Raw genomic sequence first — 24,690 nt, forward strand, 5'->3', positions numbered from 1 at the left:
AAGTAAATAGTGGTGTTGCTGTAGCTCTAGTGAAACATGACAGGTAAAGCACATAGGCATGTGACTCAGTACGAGCCAATTTTGGAGAGGGTGCAAGTTTTAAACACAGTACAAGTGTTGCTCTTTTGAAAGTTACAGTAACGGGGGTGTCGTGTTTTCCTGTTGTCTTGGAGCAGTCACATAAATTTTTTTTTTTTCTTTTTTTTTTCCTATAAAGCAAAAGCTGGCAGGCTGACAAACGGGCAGTTTACAGGACGGACTCTCTGGCTACTGACCATTTAGCTGGTAAGTTCTTATTTTGGGAGAGCCAAAGATCTTGCTGTTGCTGAGCTTGCTTATCAGAGTGGTTTTCTGAGTGCATCCGTAAGTCAGCAGGAGTTCAGGCACCTAGTTAAGTCTTTTTCGGGAGGAAGCATCATCCAGGGCCCTTTTTGTTTTCTTTCCAGGGTTACACAATGGTCTTGGACTGACTCTCCAGGCCTTCAGATACTTATTTTAAAATTGCACACCATTACTAACTGATAGATTAATTAGAATAGGCTTTAACAACTTTTGTTGTCCACCTTTCCAGTGGCCTTCTTGGGTTGAACATCCTCTGCCTCCTTAATGAGGAGCTCTGGTTTTGGTGACCACTTTGCTGTGAGGAAATATCCCCTCAGAGTTCCTGTCTGGTTCAGCAAGAGAACTGGGCAACTGACTGGCACTGTAGGGGCTTGTCAAGAGTCTGGGACTGGAACGGTGCTCAGTAACACATACTTTGTCTTCCTGGAGAGACTTCTGTGCATCTCGAATGGTGCTGGTAATAGTGCTGCCGCCTTTGTCTGTTCCAGTGGCATACCCGGATTGTGTGTGGGTGGGAAGTCGACAATGAGCTCCGTGGCAGTTTTGACCCAGGAGAGCTTCGCTGAACACCGCAGCGGCCTGGCTCAGCAGCAGGTGAAAGGTGAGAAAACGCAGCTGGGTTCCTGTGATATGCCTCTAAATGCAGAATGCACAGGCAGGGTTCCTTGCCGTTACCCAAGTTCACTCCGCATGTCCGTTCACCCATTCCTAGACTGGTGGCCCACCAAACTCTGGCTTACCGGCACCACCAGCAGCGCAGTGGTGATGCTGTGCAGCGCCAGGAGGAGGCAAGCCCCAGACCCGTACAGAGCTCTGGTTGCAGTGCCATCAGCCATGGGACAGGGCATTGGGCTACAAGAGAGCCTCGTGGGAGCAGTGTGCTGGGCTGGCATCTCTTTCCTTTGCTCAGCCAGGTTCTGGGGAAAGTCAGTATAACGGTATTAACTGACTCACTGATGGGTTTCGGTGCCCGTCCTCCAGCTGTGAGCTGGCCTCGTTGGCATGGCTCAGTGCACAACTGAGTCAAACATGAGGTACAGGCTTTCCCTGGGCTCAGCCCTAACCGTAGCACTTCTCTCTGCCTTCCTCCAGGGTGTTTGTCTGTCTTATCACCTTTTGGCCTGCAGCGTAGCTCTGTTCCTTTCACTTCCTTCTGCCCAGCCTTTTGTCTCCTAATTAAGCCCCTCTTGACAAAGCTGGGGGTAATGTGATGTTTGCTGACACCGTTCACTTGCACGTACACTTCCTGCATCTATAGTGCCCGCTCAGACAAGGCTGGTTGTTCATGGCATCTACTGCAGCCTGTGCTGTGCTGAGGTCAGCTGTGCTGCAGACTTGGCTGCTCCACAAGCATAACCATAATAGGATTAATAGTAGCGCCCAAGTCGTTTGCTCTCCATTGTTAGCAGTGCCTAAATACAATTGCACTCTCTATGAATAGGGGCATTTCTGCAGAGAGAGCATCTCATTTACTCTGTTTGCTTCACCCTAGTTACAGCTTTAAACTCTGAAGAAGAGAATGATCCTCCAACCTACAAGGAAGCCTTCCCTCCGCTCCCTGAGAAAGCACCATGTTTGGAAGCTGCCCAGGAACCTGCTGGGCCCTGGAGCAAAATCCGACCCATAAAGGCTTCTGTCATCACTCAGGTTGGTGGGAGTGGGTGTCTTATCTCTGTCCTTTTCCTCCCTCCAAAAAGTGGGTGAAGTGAATCTTTCCCTGGAGCATGAAATGCTGGGTGTGTCAGATCGATGGCCTCTTTGCCATACTTCACCCTGGGGCATGAGGAGGACTGCAGCTGAGAGCTTGAACTGCTCTGGAGGGGAGGGATGTGCTGGAAAACTGTCCGGAAAGAGCTCTGCGTCCGTTACACACATAGCTGGAACAGGCCTAAAGGGAGGACTGCAGATTTCAAGTAGTGAGCGCTAATCCGTTGGAGTATTTCCCCATATCTTACCGCTCTTGTCTGCCTGGTGTAGTTTAGGAAGACACCCTCATGTGAGAGAGACTGCCTGCTGCTGTGCTCTCGCGCTTCCTCTGCTCACAGCTCATGTCGCCACTGGAAAGGCTGATGAGTTGCACAAACCTGGGAACTTAGTATGCCAGAAGAGTCCCGTATGGCAATAAGAGAGGGAAGCACTGGTGATCAAAAGCACACTGACTGCTTGCTGTGCCCTTCTTTTATCTATTCTGTGGCTGAGCAGGTGTTTCACGTGCCACTGGAGGAGAGGAAATACAAGGACATGAATCAGTTTGGAGAAGGCGAGCAGGCCAAGATCTGCCTTGACATCATGCAGAAGACAGGAGCTCACCTGGAGCTGTCTCTCGCAAAGGACCAGGGCCTTTCGATCATGGTCTCTGGCAAACTGGAAGCAGTCATGAAGGCTCGGAAGGAGATTGTCGCTCGGCTGCAGACTCAGGTGAGGGCATCTAACTGTTTCTCACTTCAGATTTGCTCTTCCCTAAGACTCGCAAATGCGTTGAGACCCTTGGGCGTGTGTGCTTATAAGCCAAAGAGGTGTTATTAGATGACTAAGTCAGCTTTGCCATATATTTTCAAAGCACACAATGGCAATTTGGAATGGAAATGAGGCTTAAAATAGGGTTCAAACCTAATTACAGGCCATGGTGTTACATGAAGGGTGGAGTCTGCAATCTCTGACCACTTGAATTGCAAACAGTGACATCGTGCTGGTGCCGGATAGGGTGCCGGCCCCTCACGCAAGGCTAGTAGTGTGCGAGAACAGGACTGTGCTTGCTCTGAAGTTCTTCAGAGGAGAACGCAGAGGGATGGGAGAAAGAAAAGTAGAGAAGAGGAAGTCCAGCTGAAAGCTTCAGGTCAGGGTTCTGGATTGTGTAACTCAAGCCACACTGGTGAGGAGCCACAGCCTTGTTGATTCATTTGCTTCTCTTTTCAGTCCCCTAGGTTTTGATTTCTTACCTTCAGATTCTTGAGTTCATGATCAAGATGGTAGTTCTTGTTAGGATATACCACAGCCAGGTCTCATGGCGTGTTTTAAAGTGTAATGTCAAAGGCACTTAATGCAGTAGTTAATACCATGTCTGCCTAGTGCTGTTCAGCCTGTGTGTCATACTCTGCCAGAGGGAAGAGAGAGGGACAAACCCTGCATAATGTGCATCTGAAAAAATAGTTCAGGTTGTACTGCCACAGATCCATGACCCACTGTCCTCAAATACACCTCCTACTGCCCTGGCCCCAGGTCAGAAAGGCATGTCTGCAGTCCCAACTTCTTCTAGGCTTGGCTGGCTTCAGTTCAGGGACACAGAGCTGAAGAGTCACACAAAATGATCTTTTTTTTTTTTCTGTTGCAGCTTGAATTTTAAGTGTCTAATTATGCTTAGTAGTTACATATTCACAGGGATCAGGAGCGTGGTAGCAATCATAAGCTACCAGGTCAGTAAAAACTCAGTGAAAAGGGAAGAAGTTGGGAATCCCTGTTACAAACCAGCCCTTTAATGGTAGATTGAGAAAAGCTCTTGGGACATCTTTTCCAAGAGGGGCATTGTAGAGGCTGTCTCAGGAGCAGTATCTGCTACATTAAAGACACCTTAGCACGTAGTAGTGGTAAGCATCTCCTAGCTGTCTGCCTGCTGGAATAGGTTTCTGGTGTTGAATTTCTGTTTCCTAGGAGTCAGACTGTGTGTCTTGTTCTCCAGAGCCTTGGCAGCAGATGTCAGAGTTCAGATAAACTCTGCCTGTGAGCCATCATCTCAGTTGCAGTCTGGTGCTGCCCCAGTGTCCTGGAGGACAGGCACCTCCTCATCTGTGCCTAAAGGCATTTGGTGATTCAGAGTGCTAGTCCTGTACAAACAGAAGAGTTTTAAGGGAAAGGTGGGTTTTAGACTGCTGGTACACAGGCACCGTAGATCAACTGTTCTGGTGCAGTATCAGTTCTCAGACAGAATGTGCTGGGAAAGCATTTTGTTTGCTCCTCAGTAGCACTGCTGGGTAGCACCTAACTTGCTTTCCCTGACTCAGTTCTCGTGGATCTGCCAGTGCAGGCGAGGGTCCTCACAGATGCTTGGCTCCTGTGTTGCAGGCTTCAGCGACAGTTGCCATCCCTAAGGAGCATCACCGTTTTGTCATTGGAAAGAATGGCGAGAAGCTGCAGGACCTGGAGCTCAAAACTGCAACCAAAATCCAGATCCCCCGCCCGGATGACCCCAGCAACCAGATCAAGATCACCGGCACTAAAGAAGGGATTGAGAAGGCGCGACACGAGATCCTGCTAATCTCTGCTGAGCAGGTACGTGAGTCCTGTGATGTCTCTTATAGCATTAGCTGGACTGCCATTTTGTGTCTCCTCGGTATATTAAATGTTTGTAGTCACCATGGCCACAGTCAGTGGCTAATGCGTTAGTCTGAACAGAGACATGAGCTGGGCCACTGGCACCACTCCCAAGTTCAGCAGCTTCTGGTTCTCCATTTTTTCCATCTCTGAAGTCAGATACACGTTTTTCGTATTTGAAGTGAACATATTAGGTGCCAGCTGAGATAAGGCACCTAATATCGTGAATATCGTAACGCATCAGCAGCAACAGCAGTATTTGTGGGTTGAAAGGGATGGAGATCTACAAGTCTACAAACTGAAAAGGGTTCTTGGGCCAGAGTGTGAAGTGAGGCAGCATTGGGAGCTTAGCTGTGTCCGGCAGAGACTGTAATATGGAGGGCAGTTCCCACCAAGCTCTGTTCTGCGTTCTTCCAGGATAAGCGTGCCGTGGAGCGGCTGGATGTGGAGAAAGTGTACCACCCCTTCATTGCTGGTCCTTACAACAAGCTGGTGAGTGAGCTCATGCAGGACACAGGGACACGCATCAACATTCCTCCACCCAGCGTCAACAAGACAGAGATAGTCTTCACAGGAGAAAAGGAGCAGCTGGCCCAGGCCGTGGCTCGTGTTAAGAAGATCTACGAGGAGAAGGTATGGATGGTCTATAAAGCTTCCTATCTTCCCCACACCCTCCTCGTAGTTCCTTTTCCCTTCTTGTTCTACTTTAGTTGCATCCTCCTCATGTCATCTCTGGCTCAGCAACCCACGCAGTACATAGCCCTGGATCTTACAATTTCCTCACTCAGCAGAGTGAGGTTGGGCTGATACTACCAGGGAGGTGACAGATTTATCTCTTTTCTGTGTCACGGGAATTAGCAGAGCACAAAGAGCTCCCCTGACTCTTGTTCACACAGGTGCTACTAAGTGAGAGAAGGAAGTGTGAAGTCTGCAGCGGTGGCCAGCTGACAGTATCAAAGTTGCTACATAAGTACAAGTTGCAAAGAGTGAATTTCACTCCAGTTTATTTTCCACAGCCAACATTACTGCAAACATCCTTGTTGCATGTTGTTGAGCTGGTTTTGCTCATGGTTAGGTTTGTATTTTTACCTGTCTGGATTTCAACAGAGATAATCAGCTTGTAGCCCAGTAGCCTACATGGTGTTGCATTACAGTTCTGCCTGGGCGACAGCTGGGCGTTGAGCCCTGTTGTGCAAAAGTGTGTGTGTGTATGTGGTCTCTTCCATGTAGTGTCCCAAGGAGCTTGACACAGAGTATTGGTTTTGTACTTCACCTGCGAATTTTTGAGCACAAGGCAGGGGCCCAAAGGGCGCTGGGGTACTGCAGAACCCTTGGGCTCACCTTTCAGAGAGTCACAGAATGGTTAGAGCTGGAAGGCACCTCTGGAGATCCCTCAGTCTAACCGCACTGCTAACGCAGGGTCACCAGAGTGGATCACACAGGGTCGGTCCAGGCGGGTTTGAATGTCTCAGAGAAGGAGACTCCACACCCGCTCTGGGCAGCCTGGGCCAGGCTTTGGCTCTCTCAAAGAAAAGAAGTTTTTCCTCATATTCAGATGTGATCTCCTGTGCTTGTTGCCTCTCATCCTATGTCCACCTTTGAGATATTGATAAAAATTGATGAGATCTCCTCTCAGCTTCTCTTCTCCAGCTGAACAGCCCCGCTCTCTCTGTCTCTCCTCGTCAGAAAGATGCTCCAGATCCCTCAGCATCTTTGTGTCCTACCGCTGGACTCCCTCCAGTAATTCCTTGTCCTTTTTAAACTGGGAAGCCCAGAACCGGACCCAGTACAGCAGATGGGGCCTCACCAGGGCAGAGTAGATGGGGCGGAACAACCTCCCTGACCTGCTGGTCACACTGTTCTTATTGCACCCCAGGTACCGTTGACTTCTTGGCCACAAGGGCACATTGTTGACTCATGGTCAACCTGTTGTCCACCAGAACTCCCAGGTCCTTCTCTGCAGAGCTCCTTTCCAGGAGGTCTGTCCCCAACCTGTACTGCTTTGCTCTTCCCTGGGTGCAGAGTTTCACTGTATCTTGTGCCTCATCCTTCCACTCTTCTCCTTCGCTGCCTCCTGTGATTGATGCCCCAGTGCTTCTGCCCCTACAGAAGAAGAAGACTACTACCATTGCGGTGGAGGTGAAGAAGTCCCAGCACAAGTATGTCATCGGCCCCAAGGGGAATTCCCTGCAGGAGATCTTGGAGAAAACTGGAGTCTCTGTCGAGATCCCACCCACTGACAGTAGCTCGGAGACGGTGATACTGCGAGGCGAGCCTGAAAAGCTTGGGCAAGCATTGACTGAAGTCTATGCAAAGGTACTGACAAGATGGGGTAGGCCGTCTTTGAAAGATACACCCATGACTGCTGACAGGTGCAGGGGGGTGCTCTCTACGCTGTTAGCAATGCAGCTTGGAAGCCAGTACTGAGGGTGCAACGTAGGAGTTGGAACTGTATTCTTGTGCAAACCTCTTCCAGTCTGTCCGTCAAGCAGCTTCTGTTTTTCTGTCTCTCAGGCCAACAGTTTTACCGTCTCCTCGGTCTCTGCCCCCTCTTGGCTTCATCGTTTCATTATTGGAAAGAAAGGGCAAAACCTGGCCAAAATAACTCAGCAGATGCCAAAGGTATGGATGAGCTGGTTAGCTTAGCACCCTCTGATGTATAATATGGTTTAGTCCAGATCACTCTTTGTAGAAGAGAGAAATGTATTCTAGCATGGGTAAAAACAGAGAGGGAGTGACGCAGATTTTAATATTAAGAGCAGCCTCTCTCTTAGTGCTGCGAACACCACTCATCCTCTGTAGTTCTCATTTGTCGAGCCCTCCAAAGGAAGATTTATGTGGTACTATTTTGAGAATTGATGTAATAGGATACCTGCAAACACTGACTTCAATGAGGCTTCTCCCTGGTGAGTTAGGTGAGATCTAGAGAGAGGCTGGGTGAGTGACTTCTCCAAAGCCCTTGCAGAATCCAGGGCAGCACCAAAGCCTTGGGCTCTAGACATTGTGATATGGCCTGAACTGTAAGTTCCCCACTTCTGAAACCATGGGAATGATGTGTGTACTTTGTGGGAAGGAAACCATCTCTTAATGGCAGGGATTGATGGCGTCAGCCTGACTTAACAGCGTTGACCTGGCTTGTATCTTGGAAAATTCTCACTGGATTCATTCCTCTGTCTCAAGGTTCACATCGAATTCACTGAAGGAGAAGATAAAATCACTTTGGAAGGACCTACAGAAGATGTGAATGTGGCTCAGGAACAGATTGAAGTCATGGTCAAGGATCTGGTAAGTTGGTATTACTAGTTCCAGTACATAAGAAGAAAGTGGGGGACAAGGGGCAACAGAGGTGTGTATTGCATCCATATGATGTCTTGACATGCTTAACAGCGCCTGCAGAAGGCAAGTTGTGCAGCAGGTGGGTGAAGCCCTTGTTTAGGAAGCTCATCCGTAGCATTCTTAAAAGAACAGCAGCAGATCTTAACTGTTCTGATGCAGAGAAGGAAGGATTCTCTTTCAGTCGTAACTGGAGAGGGAGATAAGTCCCTTTAAATGTTTCGCAGCCACGGTGCTCTCAGCTTGAACCGGAGTCGTGCTTCTGCTCTGCTTAATGGCAGGAAGAGTGCTTGTTGTGGGGGAGTAATTCAGGGTTCTGCTTGCTGCAGAACAGTGTTTAAATTTCTTAGAGAGAAGCATAACTTAAAGAGTTTGGTGGCAGGTTCACTCTGTTATTTAGTGCATGGGGCAAATATGCCAAGCCGAATGCTGCTGACCTTCTCTCCAGGAGCCTGATATCTGTTCACAAAGCAAACCTTCAGGCGTCTTCCATCCCTGATAACCGTTCACTCCAGAGTGTGTGTCTTGGGGCTCCAGAGACAAACTTTCGGGCAAGGCCACATCCATTGCGGTGCAAACTGTCAGGATTCCTCTTTCCCTGATAACCATTCGCTCTGGAGTCTGTATTTTAAAACTCCAGGAGCAAACTTTCAAGCAAGGCCTGATAACCATATGCAGAGCAGAATTTCAGGAGACAAAAGTCTTAGAAAAACAAAAATTTAATGGAGCAGAAGAGCAGGACGGCTGGCTCAAGCTGGATACCTGCAGGGATGTCCACCCAAGCATAGAAAACTAGAAACTTTTGTATCTTTACAAACCATTCACTCCAAGATCCAGTCCAATAGCAAAGTTTCACCCCAGGTCCTTTGTTCCCCATTGGACCCTTTTTCCCTGACTCCACATGGGCCTTTGTTTTGTGCAGTTGTAGACATTGGTTTTGGTACATAACCTTGCAGGTGCCGTTTTGTCTGGATAGATCCTTTCTTAGCAAAGTGCAAAATAGGCCTTGCTCTGAAGATGTCTGCAGTGTCTCTGTGTTGGCCTTGGATTGTTGTTTTCCCAGTCAGTTCCGTTTTTCCCAGCAAAACACAAGCTGCACTTTATCTTGCAGACGTTTAGCGTAGTCTGCAGTTGCTTTTGGTAAATACGAGCTTAAATTTTTAGCAAATCTAGTCTACTAAGTAACATGAATCAAAGAGTATATTAAAAATCATACAGCCTTATATCTCTAAATAGTCTGTTACATTTGGTGTGCATCTACTTAAACTAAATGATTAATATTGAACTTGAGCTGGGCTCATCCACTGAGCTGTGAGTAGTAAAACCATTGCCTCCTCTGGAGCCTGGACCAAACTGCTGCAGGTTTGGCTGGGGGGGTCAAGTGCGCAGTGTTTGTAGTTGATCGCGAGTAGCTGGAGAGCAAGTGCCACTGCTGGCAGTAGCCGTTACTTTGGACACAAGACAGAAGTAGTGGTGGCCTACCCTACCCAGCCCTGTGTCATTCTTTATAGATCAACCGGATGGATTATGCAGAAATCAATGTTGACCACAAATTCCACCGACACCTCATTGGCAAGAATGGAGCTAACAGTAAGTGGGGCCTTTCAAATCCTTACTGTGCTTGGACTCCCCGTCTTGAGTAGATCGTATCAGGGGCTCTGTAGCTCATCCAGGGTGCCGTCTCCATCACATTTCCTCTGTGCTTCTGAAGGGGTGTTGGCACAAGGAGGTGAATGGGCAGTGAGGCCTTAGGGTGGCTTTAATGTGTGAAAATGTCTTGGGAGATTGAACAGTGGTGGTATTACTTTGCCATGTTCTGGAAGAAATTTTTGATTTTTTAGCTGAAGAATTGTGTGGTTGTTTTGGTTTTAAGTTGCTCTATGTGAATGACATTTTAGCAGCTGATTGGGGGTGGTGGAGAGCTGCTTGAGGAGTTTCTCCCCAGAAAATAATTTGGGATTAGAAATGAATTATCATCTTCTAATCTAAATGTGGTGCTGATTTTAGGGAAGAAACAAAGCCCTCACTCTGGCAAACAAACAGTTTGCTCTGTAGATGCCACAGTATTTACTTGTACGGGTTCTTGTGTGGCACAGATCTGCTCCCAATGAACTCCAGGGTGAAAAGGCACTTCTCCCTGCTTCAACCCCACCCCACTGACAACTTCTCAGAGGCTGGTTTACTCCATAAACAGCCTCCAAGCCTTGCTTCCTAGTCTTAGCCTAGCAGACTGTGTCACCACAGCCCTTGCATTGAAGTTAACAGGATTAAGGACCTCTACAAGGTGTCTGTGCGCATTCCCCCGGACAATGAGAAGAGCAACCTGATCAGAATTGAAGGAGACCCACAGGGGGTCCAACAGGCCAAGAAAGAGCTGCTGGAACTCGCTTCCCGTATGGTGAGTAGGATGTGATGCTTGGGAGGCCACAGGGTTTGAGCTCTTACATTCCCTTATAACCTTCTGGTGCAAGTGTGTGCCCCTTGCCCACCGAGCGCTTGGATCTCATGACAAGTGTGAGTTCCTCTTCACAGATATGTTCCTCCCCTTGGATACCCCTTCTCTGTCAGCCTGGAGTGAATTTTGTCTAGAGGAGAAAAGAGGGACAATGCTGACAAATAAACTGTCAGGCAGCAAACTGGTAAATAAATGTATGTGGCCCTCCTGCTGAACACTCAATCTAACTCTGTTCTCATCAGGAAAATGAACGCACCAAGGACCTAATCATTGAACAGAAATTCCACCGGACCATCATTGGACAGAAGGGTGAGCGGATCCGGGAAATTCGGGAGAAATTCCCAGAGGTGAGGCTTTCTAGGAGATGAGGAACCCAGAAGGGATATTTCCTACTTGGGTAGCAGACACATCGTCACTGAAGTAATAAATTTAGTGTCTTCTATACCTAATATGTATGAGAAGATTGTTCTTTTGGCCGGAGGCTGCTAACGTGGTTACCCTTTTCTGAATGGGAAAGGGAATGTGTAGAATCCCCCAACCTTTGCATGTGTCTGACACGGCAATTCTTGTGTTATCTTGAGTTAACTATAGATGACCACCTCTTGCAGGTTATCATCAATTTCCCAGACCCTGCGCACAAGAGTGACATCGTCCAACTTAGAGGTCCCAAAAATGAGGTGGAGAAGTGCACCAAATACATGCAGAAGATGGTGGCAGACCTGGTAAGGGAGACTTGTGTCTGCTGTTCTCTCCTACGTGCCTGGCCAACCCTGGAGGCTCAGATAGGCGGAAGCACCTCAAGATGAGGGAGCTACAGATGCTGTTCTGGCTGGATGGGGGGGCAGGGGAGTTATACCTGTTATTTAAGGCCTATAGGAGAAAGTGCTTGCCTTTGCTTATTCTTGCAAGTCTCTCATATAGAGAACTTAATTGTGTGTAAGCTTGTTTATCAAGTTCCTGGGATGGAGCTTCGTTTGTCATGACAGTGTGTAATCTTCAGTTCTCCCTTCCTTTCTCCCTTAGGTTGAAAACAGCTTTTCTATTTCTGTCCCCATCTTCAAACAATTCCACAAGAACATCATTGGGAAAGGAGGTGCCAACATCAAGAAGGTGAGATATCTTTACTACCTCTAGTGCTCGTTTTGGTCACTGCCTGCAAGCAAACCCCGCTTGCTGCTCTCTCCTGCTCAGTGGTGATGTCAAATACGACATGCAGGGGCTTTTTTCTGACACGAACACTTCTGAGACTTTTTTTTTTTTCCTTTTTTGGCAGATCCGTGAAGAAAGCAACACCAAAATTGATCTCCCAGCAGAGAACAGCAACTCGGAGACAATTATTATCACAGGCAAGAAAGCAAACTGTGAGGCTGCTCGGCACAGAATTCTTGCCATCCAGAAGGAGCTGGTAAGTTAAATGACTGGCCTGTTGCAGATGAGGGGATTGAAAATGTTGCTATAAGACATAAATACAGAAAAAGTGCTTGTAGTGTGGGAAGGCCGGGAGGAAACAAATGTGTCAGTATTTGTGACTCTTAACTGAAGTTTGTGGCTGGTCGTGTCAGGAGTAGCCAGTCTCTCTCCTCTGGTTGGGCATTTCTTACACGCAGCTCTGTAAAGCTCCCAGCAGTGGGGGAGCTGGAGGGTGAGCAGAGTGGGTGCACACAGGTTTCTGCATCTTGACTAACAGCCTGGTATTGTCCTCTCTTAGGCCAACATCACAGAGGTGGAGGTGTCTATTCCTTCCAAACTGCACAATTCCCTCATTGGCGCCAAAGGCCGCTTCATCCGCTCCATCATGGAGGAGTGTGGTGGAGTCCACATCCACTTCCCCACCGAGGGCTCTGGCAGTGACACTGTGACCATCAGGGGCCCAGCCCAGGATGTGGAGAAAGCCAAGAAACAGCTGCTGCACCTGGCTGAGGAAAAGGTGAGCTTTGTCTCACAGGGGAAGGTGCAGATTGTTTTGGCCAGCTGTTTATGGCACCCTGCATATATTGAGATTTGAGAACTTTAGGTGACAAGACTTTGCTTTGACTTGGGAGTGACTGACTGGTCATTAATAGCAAGAAAAAAAAACCCTTTCTAATAGCAGCATGTGAACACGTTCTCCTGATTGGTTGCTTGTGGCTGCTGCCCGGCTTGCACCAGTCAGTTAGCAAATGGTTATGCTGCCTTGTGGGAGTGTCACCCTTCTACCAGAGATGTCTTTTCTGCTTGTATTCTTACCAGCTGTGCTGAGTGTAGAGTTAGCCTTCCAGCCCTGAGAACATCTTTCGGGTAGTGATTTTAATTTAAGACACAGTTTACCTTTTTGACTTTGACAGCATGCTGCATCTACCTTGCTCTTGCAACACTGTGTGTGGGTGCAGATTACATACCTACACGCTTACTGTTGATGCTAATGTGTATTTTCTATATATCGACATGTTCTATGGTTAATTGACTCTTTTCAGCAAACAAAGAGTTACACTGTGGACCTCCGTGCAAAGCCAGAGTACCACAAATTCCTTATCGGTAAGGGGGGTGGCAACATCCGTAAGGTGCGTGACAACACCGGGGCCCGCATCATCTTCCCAACCTCTGAGGACAAAGATCAGGAACTGATTACTATCATGGGAACTGAGGACGCTGTCAAAGAGGCGCAGAAGGAGTTGGAGGCCCTCATCAAGAACCTGGTATGAACTACCTTTTCCTACTTCCATGCCTATCACTGTAGCAAGATGTAATGAGTCAGCATGGAGGACCCGCTTGTCCTGAAACCATCTGCTGCCCTTCATGGGAGCTCAGGAAGCTCTTCCTTACTATCAGTTGTTGGGAGAGGTTGTAAGCTGATTGCTGTTGTGTGCAGCAAACTCGTGCTTATCACTGGGACAGGTGGGATTGACTGGCTTCTGTCTTTTGGCAGGATAATGTGGTTGAAGACTCCATGGTGGTTGATCCCAAGCACCACCGCCACTTTGTCATCCGGAGAGGGCAAGTTCTGCGTGAGATTGCAGATGAGTATGGTGGTGTGATGGTTAGCTTCCCGCGTTCTGGCACCCAGAGCGACAAAGTCACCCTCAAGGGAGCCAAGGACTGTGTGGAGGCAGCCAAGAAACGCATCCAGGAGATCATTGAGGACCTGGTATGTCACGGAAAAGCTGTTTGTTCTATATTTTGTTGCTTCAAAAGTGCCCTTCTTGAATCTGCTGCACAGCCACGCTTTACGTGAACAAGTCCAACAGTAGTTGTGGGATTTGAAGCTCTGCTGTCAACACGTAGGGTCTGCAGATTTTAGATCCCAGCCTGAGGAATGACAGCTGGCTCCAAGATAGCAATGCTATATAGAGGAATTGCTTCCTCTGACCATCTTCCTAGTTTTTAGGAGTGGAAGTAGGAGGCCCTTCCATGGTGTACTTCTAGACATTAAATAAAACAGTGGAGCCGCCTTGTGCCTTTCCCTGCCTGGCCCTGGGCAGTGGTTGCTCTGTGGGGTTTCCTCTGCTGTTAGTATTGTCTTTTGGAAGCAGACAACTGTCAAACCTGTTCTCTTTCTTTCCTTCATATTTTTCCTTTCTTCTAATGCTTCCTCTTCATGATAATAAAGAGCTTGAGTTTTGGTCTTGGAAGCCTTCATTAAGAAATCCTCTGCTAACTTCTCTCAGAGAGGAAAGATTCTGTGAAACTTTCAGTTTTTCCCCTCCCAGCAGCTCTTACCTTTTGTAACTCCTTGCTTTGGCCATTATGGATTTCACCATGCACAAGCAGCCTGTTTTCTGGTGTGAAAGAGGCTGCATTGCAATAGAGCGACTCTGCTTTCTCACAGGAAGCTCAAGTGACAATCGAATGCACCATCCCTCAAAAGTTCCACCGCTCCATTATGGGCCCCAAAGGATCCCGAATCCAGCAGATCACCCGGGACTATGGTGTCCAGATCAAATTCCCTGACAGGGAGGAGAACTCAGGTATTATACCCATGGATGCATGCTCTCATGGTAGTTAGGGTAGTCAAATGAGTATAGTGTAATGTAGCCTACACCGTCTATCAGCAGGGATGTCCTGCTCACAATCTCTGGAGAACTGATCCCAGGTGCTCCCTGCGGTGTCCTTGAATCTGAGTTTAGCATCAATCATGCCCTCTTGGGAAGAGTGGACAGTTTTAGGAGGTAAAACCGCAGACCTGGCTATTCTGGATGTGTTCTCACCTCAGTGTGCAGGGAGTACGAGGACCTGCCCTGGCAAAAAGGGCTCTACAGGCTTGCCAAGGTCCCTCTGAGCTCTCATGCTCTCGTTGCTAGGTGTACTGAGTTCAGCACAGCTGGGACCCAGCACCAGCTATCCTGCTGTACCATCCAGGGCTGTGCTGCTGAACTTCCCTGCCAGGAAAGAAACTGCCAGCCTTGCTGCCTCTGCTGATGTTGGAGAGCAGCCTCCACTCCCATAGTGCAACTGCAGGTCCTTTCTGTGCAGGCAAAGGCGATGTCAGTGCTGTCCAGAGAGGCGTGGAGGAGAAGAGACTGTCTCAGTGAATGATCTCGTTCTGCTCATTCCAAGCTAAGCTGTGGCAAACTGCCTATACTAGGAGTAACCACCACAGCAGTCTGTGGTGTCTGACCTCTTGTGGCAAAGCCCAGGCTGAGCCTGAGGAGCTAATGAGCAAGGAAGGAGCTCTGTGCATTTAACATGAGACTTTCTGTGTTTCCAGCTGTGCAAGAGAATGGCGAGGAAGGTGGGGAAGGCAGGGATGGGAAGGATGCGGATCCCAGCTCTCCAAAGAAGTGCGACATCATCATCATCTCTGGCCGCAGGGAGAAGTGCGAGGCAGCAAAGGAGGCACTGCAGGTACGTGGCTTTCTGAGCCCCTTGGCCCTGTAATGTAGTGATAACCTGATGCAAGAACCTCACTGCAGGCTTTAGTGGTGGTAATAAAAACTACTCGGTCAAGTTTGCAATCCAGGTGGTCTCTGATGCTAACTGGAAAGGTGGTGTGTGCCACTCAAGGGAAGTCCTCTCATTGCTCTATGATGTAGCCTGATGACTTGAATTATAGTGCCTGATGTCGCAATTGCTGGAGCTTACAGGTAGCACCAAGTTACTTGCCGTAAAAGCATGACGTGCTTCTTTTATCAACCACAGCTGGAAAGAGAGAAAGTCTGATTGGGGGTGAATCATTCTAGCTTTAGCAGACCTTACTATCCTCCTTTAGTGTTGTTGTCCAAGTCTCTGCTAGATGGAAGCCAAGGATATGAAAACAGCCTGTCCCTAGAGGTGGGGTTTAAGATTACTTGCTTGGAAGAAATGCTCTAAGGCCCAGCAGGTTATCTTGGTGTTCACAGTTGTTTTTTCTTCCTGTCCTGATTACAAGGGGAAGTACCTCAGTTCAGCAACATGTTCTTTTGGGCAAATGTATGGCAAGCTGAAAGACAAGAGGTATTTCAGCTGATAAACTGTGCTTCCTCCTCTGCAGGCTCTGGTTCCTGTCACCATTGAGGTGGAAGTTCCCTTTGATCTTCACCGTTACGTCATTGGCCAGAAAGGAAGTGGGATCCGCAAAATGATGGATGAGTTTGAAGTAAGTTTGTAGAATCATAGATGGTTTGGGTTGAAGGGCCCTTCCCAGCTCCCCCAGTGCCACCCCTGCCATGAGCAAGGACATCTTCACCAGCTCAGGTTGCTCAGAGCCCCATCCAGCCTGGCCTGGGATGTCTGCAGGGATGGTTCATCCACCACCTCTCTGGCCAACCTGGGCCAGGCTCTCACCACCCTCAGGGGCAACAATTCCTTCCTCATGTCCAGCCTGGATCTCCCTTCTTTAATTTAAAACCATCACCCCTTGTCCTATCACAACAGGCCTTGCTCAAAAGTCTGTCCCCATCTTTCTTATGGGCCCCTTTTAAGTATGGAAAGGCCGCAATAAGGTCTCCCTGGAGCTTCTCTTCTGCAGCTGAACCCCCCAGCTCTCTCAGCCTGTCCCCCCAGCAGAGCTGTTCCAGCCTCAGATCATTCCTGTGGCTCCTCTGGCCCCTCTCCAGCAGGTCCATGTGTGTCCTGTGCTGAGGACCCAGAGCTGGACCAGCACTGCAGGGGGGTCTCACCAGAGCAGAACAGAGGGGCAGAATCCCCTCCCAAGCTGCTGGTGATGCAGCCCAAAATACGATTGCCGTCTGGGCTGCAAGCGCACATGGCTGGGTCATGGTCAGTCTTTCACCCCCAGCACCCCCAAGTCCTTGTCCTGGGGGTTGTTCTTCATCCCTCCATCCCCAGCCTGGATTGATACTGGGGGGTGCCCTGACCCAGGTGCAGGACGTTGCACTTGGCCTTGTTGAACCTCATGAGGTTCACGTGGGCCCACTTCTCCGGGTTGTCCAGGTTGCTCTGCCTGGCATCCTGTCCCTCAGGTGTGTCACCGGCACCACTCAGCTTGGTGTCATCCGCGAACTGGCTGAGGATGCATTTGATCCCACTGTCAGTGTCATTGATGAAGATTCCCAATACAGACCCCCGAGGGACACCACTTGTCACCGGTGTCCATCCAGACATTGAGCCACTGACCAATATTCTCTGGGTTTTAGCATCCAGCCAGTTCTCCACCAAACAGTCCACCCACCAAATCCATACCTCTCCAATTTAGAGAGAAGGATGTTGTGGGGGACCGTGTCAAAGGCTTTACAGAAGTTCAGATAGACGACATCCATAGCCCTTCCTTTGTCCACTGATGTAGTTGCTCCACGTCATAGTGTCGCCCTTCCTCCCATCTCCTCTGTCCTGGAGAATCTGTAAGTAACCATGTTAGTGGTGATGTCAGTCACTTGCGACACATGCAGGACCATTGTGGCTTGACCATGGAATACAGGTTCTGTAATAAGGAAATAAGACTTGTCTGATTTAGTCCCTGGCTCTGGGGCTTTGTGCTGAAGCTGTATGATCAGTGTTGATGCCATGAAGGTTGCACGACTTGTTTGGTGCCTACAGGGATTCCTCACCAGTGGGAGAGTTGTTTTTCTCCTAGGCTGGGTGAAACAGCTCTGCTGCACCTGTCTCCCCAGAAAGCTGGCACAGGGACTGCAGGGGGCTGAAGCCCTGCAGCAAAGCAATCTGATATAGATAACAGCTGAAGAAACAGGGTTCTGTGCAAAACCCATCTAGATGCAGTCCTGGGCAACTGACTCTAAGTGGCCCTGCTTGAGCAGGGAGGTCAGACCAGAGACCTCCAGAGGTCCCTTCCACTGTGGTTAAGGCTGTCTGGGTGGGAGCTGATCTTGATGGCAAGGGACAGCGAGATGCAGTAATACAAAACAGTCATCGGTACTTGTTACTTAGGTGAACATCCAGGTCCCTGCTCCTGAGCTGCAGTCGGATATCATCACCATCACTGGGCTGGCTACCAACCTGGACCGTGCCAAGGCTGGGCTGCTGGAAAGAGTGAAGGAACTGCAAGCCGAACAAGAGGATCGGGTAAGGCCTGTGCCTGTCCTTCTTTCTTGCAGCCAAACAAGGCTTTGGCCTCTGGGTGTTTCTTTCAGAAGCTGCACAGACTCCTGGAACCGCTCTCCTTTTGAGAGCACCCTTAGCTGCTCTGTGGGTGTGGAGTTACCCAAATGGAACCTGTTTTACATGAACTGATAAGAGAGTTTTGGACTGCCCAGGGCTCTATGACACTTTCACATACCTCTAAGACACTGCCAGGTGGGAACCTTACTGTGCTAGTGGTCTCCATACCTGTTCTCATTGAATCCTTATCACTGCTCTGAATAAACAGGTGAGGAACTAGTTGCATGGTTGTTAGCTACTTGTAGTTTCCTGCTGAACTTGCTGAAAGTACAGGGCCCCAGCAGACAGACTCTTCTGTAGCCACATACACTCAGGCATGACCCTGCAGAATCTGTTCCATGCATCTCAGAAGCCAGAAGGAGACACTGGGACTTAGATGGACATCACTGGACCAGCTGTGGTGTATGCCCTGTCATACCTCACTCTGCTTTTCCTGTTCCAGGCCTTGCGAAGCTTCAAGCTGACAGTCACTGTGGATCCCAAGTATCACCCTAAAATCATTGGGCGGAAGGGAGCAGTGATCACCCAGATACGCACAGAGCATGAGGTCAACATCCAGTTCCCTGACAAGGATGATGAAAGCCAGGTGAGAAGTTAGAGGGCTGCTGGTTGTCTCTCAGCACGGGAGGCACGGCAGGCACAGCATCTTCTCTGTGGCTCTGACCTCGCTGTGCTACCTTTGGATAAGGTGGAGGGTAGAGGTGATTAGCAGGGAGAAGGCTTTATGCCTTTGGCTGCTTTATGAGCCTGGTCTCTTATGCATTTGCCTGCACCCCAGGCCCAAGACCAGATCACCATCACTGGCTATGAGAAGAATGCTGAGGCTGCCCGGGATGCCATCATGAAGATCGTTGGTGAGCTGGAGCAGATGGTCTCTGAGGATGTGACTCTGGACCATCGTGTTCACGCACGCATCATTGGAGCACGTGGTAAAGCCATCCGCAAAATCATGGATGAGTTCAAGGTGAGCGGTGGGGTGATGCAGCACAGGCTGGGCTGGGCTGGGCCAGTGGTGCCACTTGTTCCTGTGCTAAGAGCTTGGTAGCAGCTTGGTGCTGGGAGCTGAATTCAGGAGTGTGAGGCTCACACCTTGTGGTCCTTGCATCTTGTGCCTTTTGAGCACCTTCAGCTGGAGCAGGCGCAAAGGAAAATCTGGTGCTGTCCTGCTCACCTCCAGCTCTGTCACCACAAGTGAGCAGAATCCCTAGGCCAGAGCACCCTGGTGTGCCCCAGGCAGATGGGCTTTGTGGGCACCGCACCCAGTCATCAGCTGAAGCATCTGCAAGGACCTCAGCTGTGCGCCACCCGTCCCCGAGCCAGGTGAGGGCAGCCCTTGCTGTATTGCTGGAACACAGGCAGATGAGGAACCTGGAAATGCTTCCTCAGTGCGCTGCGTTTGGTTTGCAAACAGCACTGCGCTCTGTCACTCTGTGCAGCCCTTTCAGTGGATTTCTCACAGACAGGGTTCCACGTGGTCTTCAAAGGGAGGAGCTGGTTATGTCAGATGCTCCATTACTGCAGGTGGACAGTCAGGCCAGTTACTGGGGGGCTCTGGGAGAGGACTGTGCCCAGATGCCCTCAGCTCAAGCTTAACTTGGGGAGATCCTCTGGATTTCTTTGTCTCTCTAGGCCTTGGCTTTCGGAATCTTGGCCCACTCTCAGGGCTCCAGATTCGGTGAAGTGAGCTGACTCCAGGGAGAGCAGCATGCTTTGCTACGGTGCAGTCATGAATGTGAATCCAGAGCAGTTGAGGCTTTGGAAACTTGCATCTTGGCTGGGCGCAGTTGCTGAAACAAGCTGTTTGGTTCCCAAAAGAGCAGCCTTTGATTTTGGTCCCGTCTTGTATGGCTTCTTTGCACCCATCTGGAAGGCAAGCTGCAAGAGAGGTCAGTGGCTGTGTATGGGATGCACCAAGCCAGCTCCATAAAGTGTTTGTCAGCCAGGATGACTCTGTGGAAGGGACAGAAAGCTTATTGTGCTTCATGCTGATGGCTTCATGGTGAAAATGCCTGCAGCAGCGTAAGGACACTGGCCATGCAGCCCTCTGGAAGATGGGTCCGGGTCCCTACTGCAGACCCTGCTCTGCCTTCCTCCACAGGGAGCTGCAGGGCCAGGAATATTCCTGTGCAACCTCCAGCATCTGAACTAGGAAGGTCCTAAACAGACTCACAGCGATGAATAGATCAGGGCTTTTCTCTTCTGTGAAGCTAATGATGAGGGTCACGGGGAGTCTGTGGCTTTTCACGTGTGCAGGTGTAAGTCCTGTCCTGTTCCTTGTGTTGTAGGTGGATATTCGCTTCCCCCAGAGTGGAGCTCCTGACCCCAACTGTGTGACTGTGACAGGACTCCCTGAGAATGTTGAAGAAGCTATTGATCACATCCTGAACTTGGAGGAGGAATACGTAAGTGTTCGGCAAATCTGTGCAGGGTCTCAGCAAGGATTTACTCTGCCACAGAGATGGATGTGTGAAGTGTCTCCATGTGGTGTTTTCTACCACTGCATTGGAGAACTCAAGCCCTGTGCAGGTGGCAGTGAGTCCTCATCTGCAACTGTCCCTCAGGCCAGCTGGTCACAGAGCCCCAGTCTGTGCTCTCTGAAGCACTGCAAGGACTGGCCCCACTGTCCAGGAGGGGACAGTGAATGCAGGACACCTCCAGGATGTGCACATGCTGGCTTTGCTGCAACTTGCATCAGTTAGGAGTTGGTGGCCCTCAGGCTAGTGCAGAAACACTGTGTTTGGTCATTGTGGAACATGCTGGTGACCTTTGGATAGGTTACAGCGTGGTGAGGTATGGGGAGGAGGTGTGTTATACTAGCTCAAGGAACTATCCAGATCCCCCCCTAACCTGGCCGTGTTGCTGCAGCTTGCAGATGTGGTGGACAATGAGGCGATGCAGGTGTATATGAAGCCCTCTTCGCATGAAGAGTCCAAGGCCCCGTCCAAGGGCTTTGTGGTGAGAGATGCCCCCTGGGCCACTGTCAACAATGAAAAGGTGAGTGCAGCTTGTGCTGCGGGCCTGGGGGCACAGGGAGTGTGGCATCCTTCGCCAAGGACATGCTCTGAGGTCTGGCCCTCTTATCTCGGCTGGGGAAAACAAGCATGCTCCTCCCTTGGGAGCAGAGACAGCAGTGAAGGGTTGTCCTGCTCTCCTGCGGTCCATGCAGGATGAGGGCAGGCCCAGACACTGCCTCTCCAGCTTCCAAAGGACTGTCTCTTGCCTGCACTGACTGCCACACTGTGGAGCTGCTGGGGAATGGGGGACCCTTAGCAGAAAGTGTCCTGCCAGGTCATGTTGGTTTTAGGGGCGGGATGGGGCACTGGAGTTTGTGACTCGGACCAGCTGGGTGTTTACAGTTGTTGCGGCTGGAGCGCTGGGCTGGGACGTGTGGCAGCGCTGGTCTCAGCTGCCCCGGTGCTGCTGAGGGACTGGCCTGACCCCACTGCACTGACTGACTGACTGAGACTGGGCCCTCGGAGCCCCTGATCTGCTGCCATCTGCTCCTGTCTGCACCCTCCTAAATGTCATCTCTAGATGACATCTCAGCCATCCACCCTGGACCATCCTAAGGACATCATGATTGTTTTCATTCCTCACCCGTTGTCTCTGCTCGCGGGACATCAGAAATGCTGCTTAGCTCAGGGGACACTGTGCAGGTTCGCAGCAGGGCAGGAGCTTAACTTGTTCCCTTTTTGTTTGCTCTATAGGCCCCTGATATGAGCAGTTCTGAAGACTTCCCCAGCTTTGGGGCTCAAGTGGCCCCCAAGACTCTTCCCTGGGGACCCAAACGATAATGACCTGGAAGCAGAAACATCTCCTCCAGCCCGCTGACCTGACACTAACCTGCCACAAATACTTCCTGTCTGAAATCTGACCCAGCGGCTGGAGCACAAGTCAATTGCCCCAAGAGGTCTCCTAATGGTGTCTGGAGTGCTAGAGCCCATCCTGCTCCCCTCAGCTATCACCGTGGCTAGGACCAACCCTCATCTCTTGATGGATATTCTTTCCTTCTTTGGAACAAGACTTCCACTCCGATTCAAACACTAAAAGTGTGTGTTTTTGTTAGAAACTTCATAATTGACTCAAAGTGGCTAAGATTTGCAGCTTCCCAAGCGCTAGCAGAGCAATCTGCTCTCTTGAGCATGTCTTACTAGGCATTCTCGCCTTCATTAGGAGACCTCCTTTACTGTGGCTAGGAATCTACTTCCTGTCTCATGACCTCAGGAAATAAATTTCCTTGACTTTCTAAAGCCAAAACGTTTGCCCTCTTTCCTTTGTGTTTATCCCAGGCCTTACCTTACCTTTGTAGAGTGCAATCAACTTTTTTTTTCCTTTTAACTGCCGAAAATTCATTTAATGCTGAGAGCTGACTGTGGGGAGAGCTTAAAATAATCTGGAAGGTCAGAAACTTGCTTTTTAAAGGAACAAAATCTTCATTAGGCTGTAGAGGCAGCAGAGATCAAAGGGACCAGAACAACGTGCGGCTGCCCTGGTCAGGTAAAGCCCTCGGAGTGCAGCGAGCGCGCCCTGTGCACCCCGAGCACAGCCCCAGCCCGCGCGCCCCACGAGTCTTCCAGCGCGCGGTGACAGACCCCGCTCCTCGTTCCTCACGTTTCCTCGCCCACCCTTCTCAGCAGCGCCAGCCGGCAGGCGAGCCAGCGTGTGACGGCATTGCTGGATGGGCCGGATCTGGGTTGGCCACGGTTGCTGCAGTGGCGCGACCCAGGAGAAGCTGGTGGGAAGCGCAGCCTTGAGAAGCTGTAGTCCTCTGCTAGCACTGCAGCATCTAGGCTTGAGCGGTAGGGACACCTATTACTATTGCCTTCTTTCTACCTCAAAAGTCAGTACGATGGTGGCCTCTCAGCATAGGTGGGTAAGCGGCTGTTCCAGCTCTTGCCCTGGCTCCTAGAGCAGAAGCATGGAAGAGAACCAAGAGGAGCCTTTAGTCTCCAAGTGGCTGCAGGAGCTCCTCAGAGGGAAGCTGAGCATGGTGACGGTCAGGCTCTGAAGCAGAGAGAACCGCAGGACTGCTTGCTGAGCTAGAACGGGGCTTGGCCCCAGGGCTGTAGGTGCAGTGGTGAGCCAGGCCTCTGCTCTGCTGGCAGCGGGGGCTGCTGGTGCGGCCAGCCCTCCCCGAGGCTTCCATCGTATGGGCCGCAGAGGGTGATCCGTGCTCTGGGCCGCTGTGCCCTGCCATGGCTTCCTGGAATGGGGCTGTGTCCAAGCTCCTCCAGCCTGTAAGAGGAAAACCACGTCTTTGTGGAGGGAGACAGGGAACGTGGGGCTTCTCTGGTCCCTCCTTCCCCTGCCTCGGTCCTACTGAGGTTGTAGTCTGAGCCATTCCTCTATCCCAGCTGCTTCAGCTCTTGGACAAGCAGGAGTCCCTACCCTCTCTAGTGCTGCTTACGGAGCAAAGGCCCAGAACTCTGGCAGGCAGAGCCCGGCATTCTTGCCTTTCCTCCTCTCCAGCAGGCCTGACGTGCTGACGCTTCTCCTTCCCATGCCAGCTCTTCTTGGAAGAGGCTGCTATGCAGAAGTTGAACCAAAACCTCCCAGTGCTCTCTTTAAGTCTGAGAATGATGGAGCTGAGGGCGGCACATTGCAGGTCGCCTGGCTGCCCCTGAAGGACAGGATGGTCAGACACCCCCCATCTGCATCTGTCATAAAATGGTATATTACCCCGGTAGCTTAGGTCTGTCCTGTCACCAAGCCTGTTGCCCTCCCCCTGTTATGACCCCCATGCCCTCACCAGTCGCACAGCTCGGCCTGAGTTACAGTTGGGGCACCACCAGCTGGGCTCGTGCCCCACAGCCCGACCCTCCACTCTAAAGAACATAATGAAGTGATTGTACCGAGTACTGTCCCCCACCACCCTCCTTCCACAGCAGACTGTGGCATGTGTCCATTCCCTCTCTTTGACGTCTTCCATATTGTATGTTTCCATAGCAATGATCCCTTGGCCTTAATTTTGGAATTTGGAGACTATATGCAAACATGTAAAAAGGCTCATGAGTATGGATGACACTGGAATTTTATAAATTCTAAAATAAAACCTGAAACAGCTTGGAGTGTCACGGATATTATTTCTGCTGGTGGGACAAGATCCAAGGCAGCCCTTGCTTGGCTGGGTTTAGCCCAGTTTGAGGAGTTCCAGCATGCGTGTGTGAGCTGCTGCGGCCATGCCTGTGCTGAGGTGAGTGGCTGGGCCGAGGGAGGCAGCACCGGGCATCGTCCCAGGGACAGTGTGCAGGGGAGGAGAGGTGCTCCCTCCTGCTCGCCACCATGACCAGAGCCTCTGGGCTGCTGCTCCTTGAGAGGCGAAGCTCAGTTTTGGGGGCTGCCATGTCGGGGTCACAGCCTCTCCAGCTCACCGGCGCCTTGGAAGCTGTTCCACCCCAGCAGCAGCTCTCACAGTCTCCCCATCCCTCCCACTGGAGCTGCAGCCAGCACAGGAGGAGGCAGGAGAGGCAAGAGCAGGAGGCTGCAGCCCTGCCCTGGAAGCGGAGCCGTGGCTGTGCTGTGCAGCTGCTGCAGGCACTGCCCTCTGTGAGCTCAGCATGGGCTCTTCATTCCGTGCTGGTCGTTAATTCGGTGCTGGAGTTACCTTGTGGTTACCAACAAGCTTGGACAAACCCCCAGAGCCAGCGGCGTCCCTCTCCACGTCCCCAAACTGCGGGTGCCAGGCAGGCAGGGCAGGCCCGTGCCTGCTGCCCTGCGGCTCC

At 50.6% G+C, this 24,690-nt stretch overlaps 3 protein-coding genes across 4 annotated transcripts in view; 1 reads left to right on the top strand and 2 right to left on the bottom strand.

The window, feature by feature from the left end:
- Positions 1-24,031, top strand: part of HDLBP (high density lipoprotein binding protein) — a 40,848-nt gene extending 16,817 nt beyond the window's left edge. For both annotated transcript variants that reach the window (XM_082056597.1, XM_082056598.1), the window contains exons 2-28: positions 218-285; positions 831-943; positions 1,835-1,989; positions 2,545-2,760; positions 4,402-4,608; positions 5,068-5,283; positions 6,760-6,966; positions 7,165-7,272; positions 7,831-7,935; positions 9,495-9,573; positions 10,242-10,381; positions 10,681-10,785; positions 11,047-11,160; positions 11,462-11,548; positions 11,712-11,843; positions 12,147-12,365; positions 12,892-13,113; positions 13,344-13,562; positions 14,244-14,382; positions 15,123-15,259; positions 15,885-15,989; positions 17,738-17,872; positions 18,411-18,554; positions 18,747-18,932; positions 20,254-20,370; positions 20,834-20,962; positions 21,676-24,031. In XM_082056597.1, the coding sequence (XP_081912723.1) occupies positions 868-943; positions 1,835-1,989; positions 2,545-2,760; positions 4,402-4,608; positions 5,068-5,283; positions 6,760-6,966; positions 7,165-7,272; positions 7,831-7,935; positions 9,495-9,573; positions 10,242-10,381; positions 10,681-10,785; positions 11,047-11,160; positions 11,462-11,548; positions 11,712-11,843; positions 12,147-12,365; positions 12,892-13,113; positions 13,344-13,562; positions 14,244-14,382; positions 15,123-15,259; positions 15,885-15,989; positions 17,738-17,872; positions 18,411-18,554; positions 18,747-18,932; positions 20,254-20,370; positions 20,834-20,962; positions 21,676-21,762 (3,786 nt within the window). In that variant the 5' untranslated portion in view covers positions 218-285; positions 831-867 and the 3' untranslated portion in view covers positions 21,763-24,031. The remainder of the gene's footprint in view (positions 1-217; positions 286-830; positions 944-1,834; positions 1,990-2,544; positions 2,761-4,401; positions 4,609-5,067; positions 5,284-6,759; positions 6,967-7,164; positions 7,273-7,830; positions 7,936-9,494; positions 9,574-10,241; positions 10,382-10,680; positions 10,786-11,046; positions 11,161-11,461; positions 11,549-11,711; positions 11,844-12,146; positions 12,366-12,891; positions 13,114-13,343; positions 13,563-14,243; positions 14,383-15,122; positions 15,260-15,884; positions 15,990-17,737; positions 17,873-18,410; positions 18,555-18,746; positions 18,933-20,253; positions 20,371-20,833; positions 20,963-21,675) is intronic.
- SEPTIN2 (septin 2) overlaps positions 1-24,690 on the bottom strand; it is a 122,201-nt gene that overhangs the window by 39,184 nt on the left and 58,327 nt on the right. The gene's annotated exons all lie outside the window — the stretch shown is intronic.
- Positions 24,676-24,690, bottom strand: part of SNED1 (sushi, nidogen and EGF like domains 1) — a 76,433-nt gene continuing 76,418 nt past the window's right edge. Inside the window, exon 34 of the transcript XR_014184395.1 lies at positions 24,676-24,686. The gene's annotated coding sequence lies outside the window, so the exon portion shown is untranslated. The remainder of the gene's footprint in view (positions 24,687-24,690) is intronic.

The sequence above is a fragment of the Streptopelia decaocto genome, assembly GCF_964273445.1.
Source record: "Streptopelia decaocto genome assembly, chromosome: 6".
NCBI lineage: Eukaryota > Metazoa > Chordata > Aves > Columbiformes > Columbidae > Streptopelia > Streptopelia decaocto.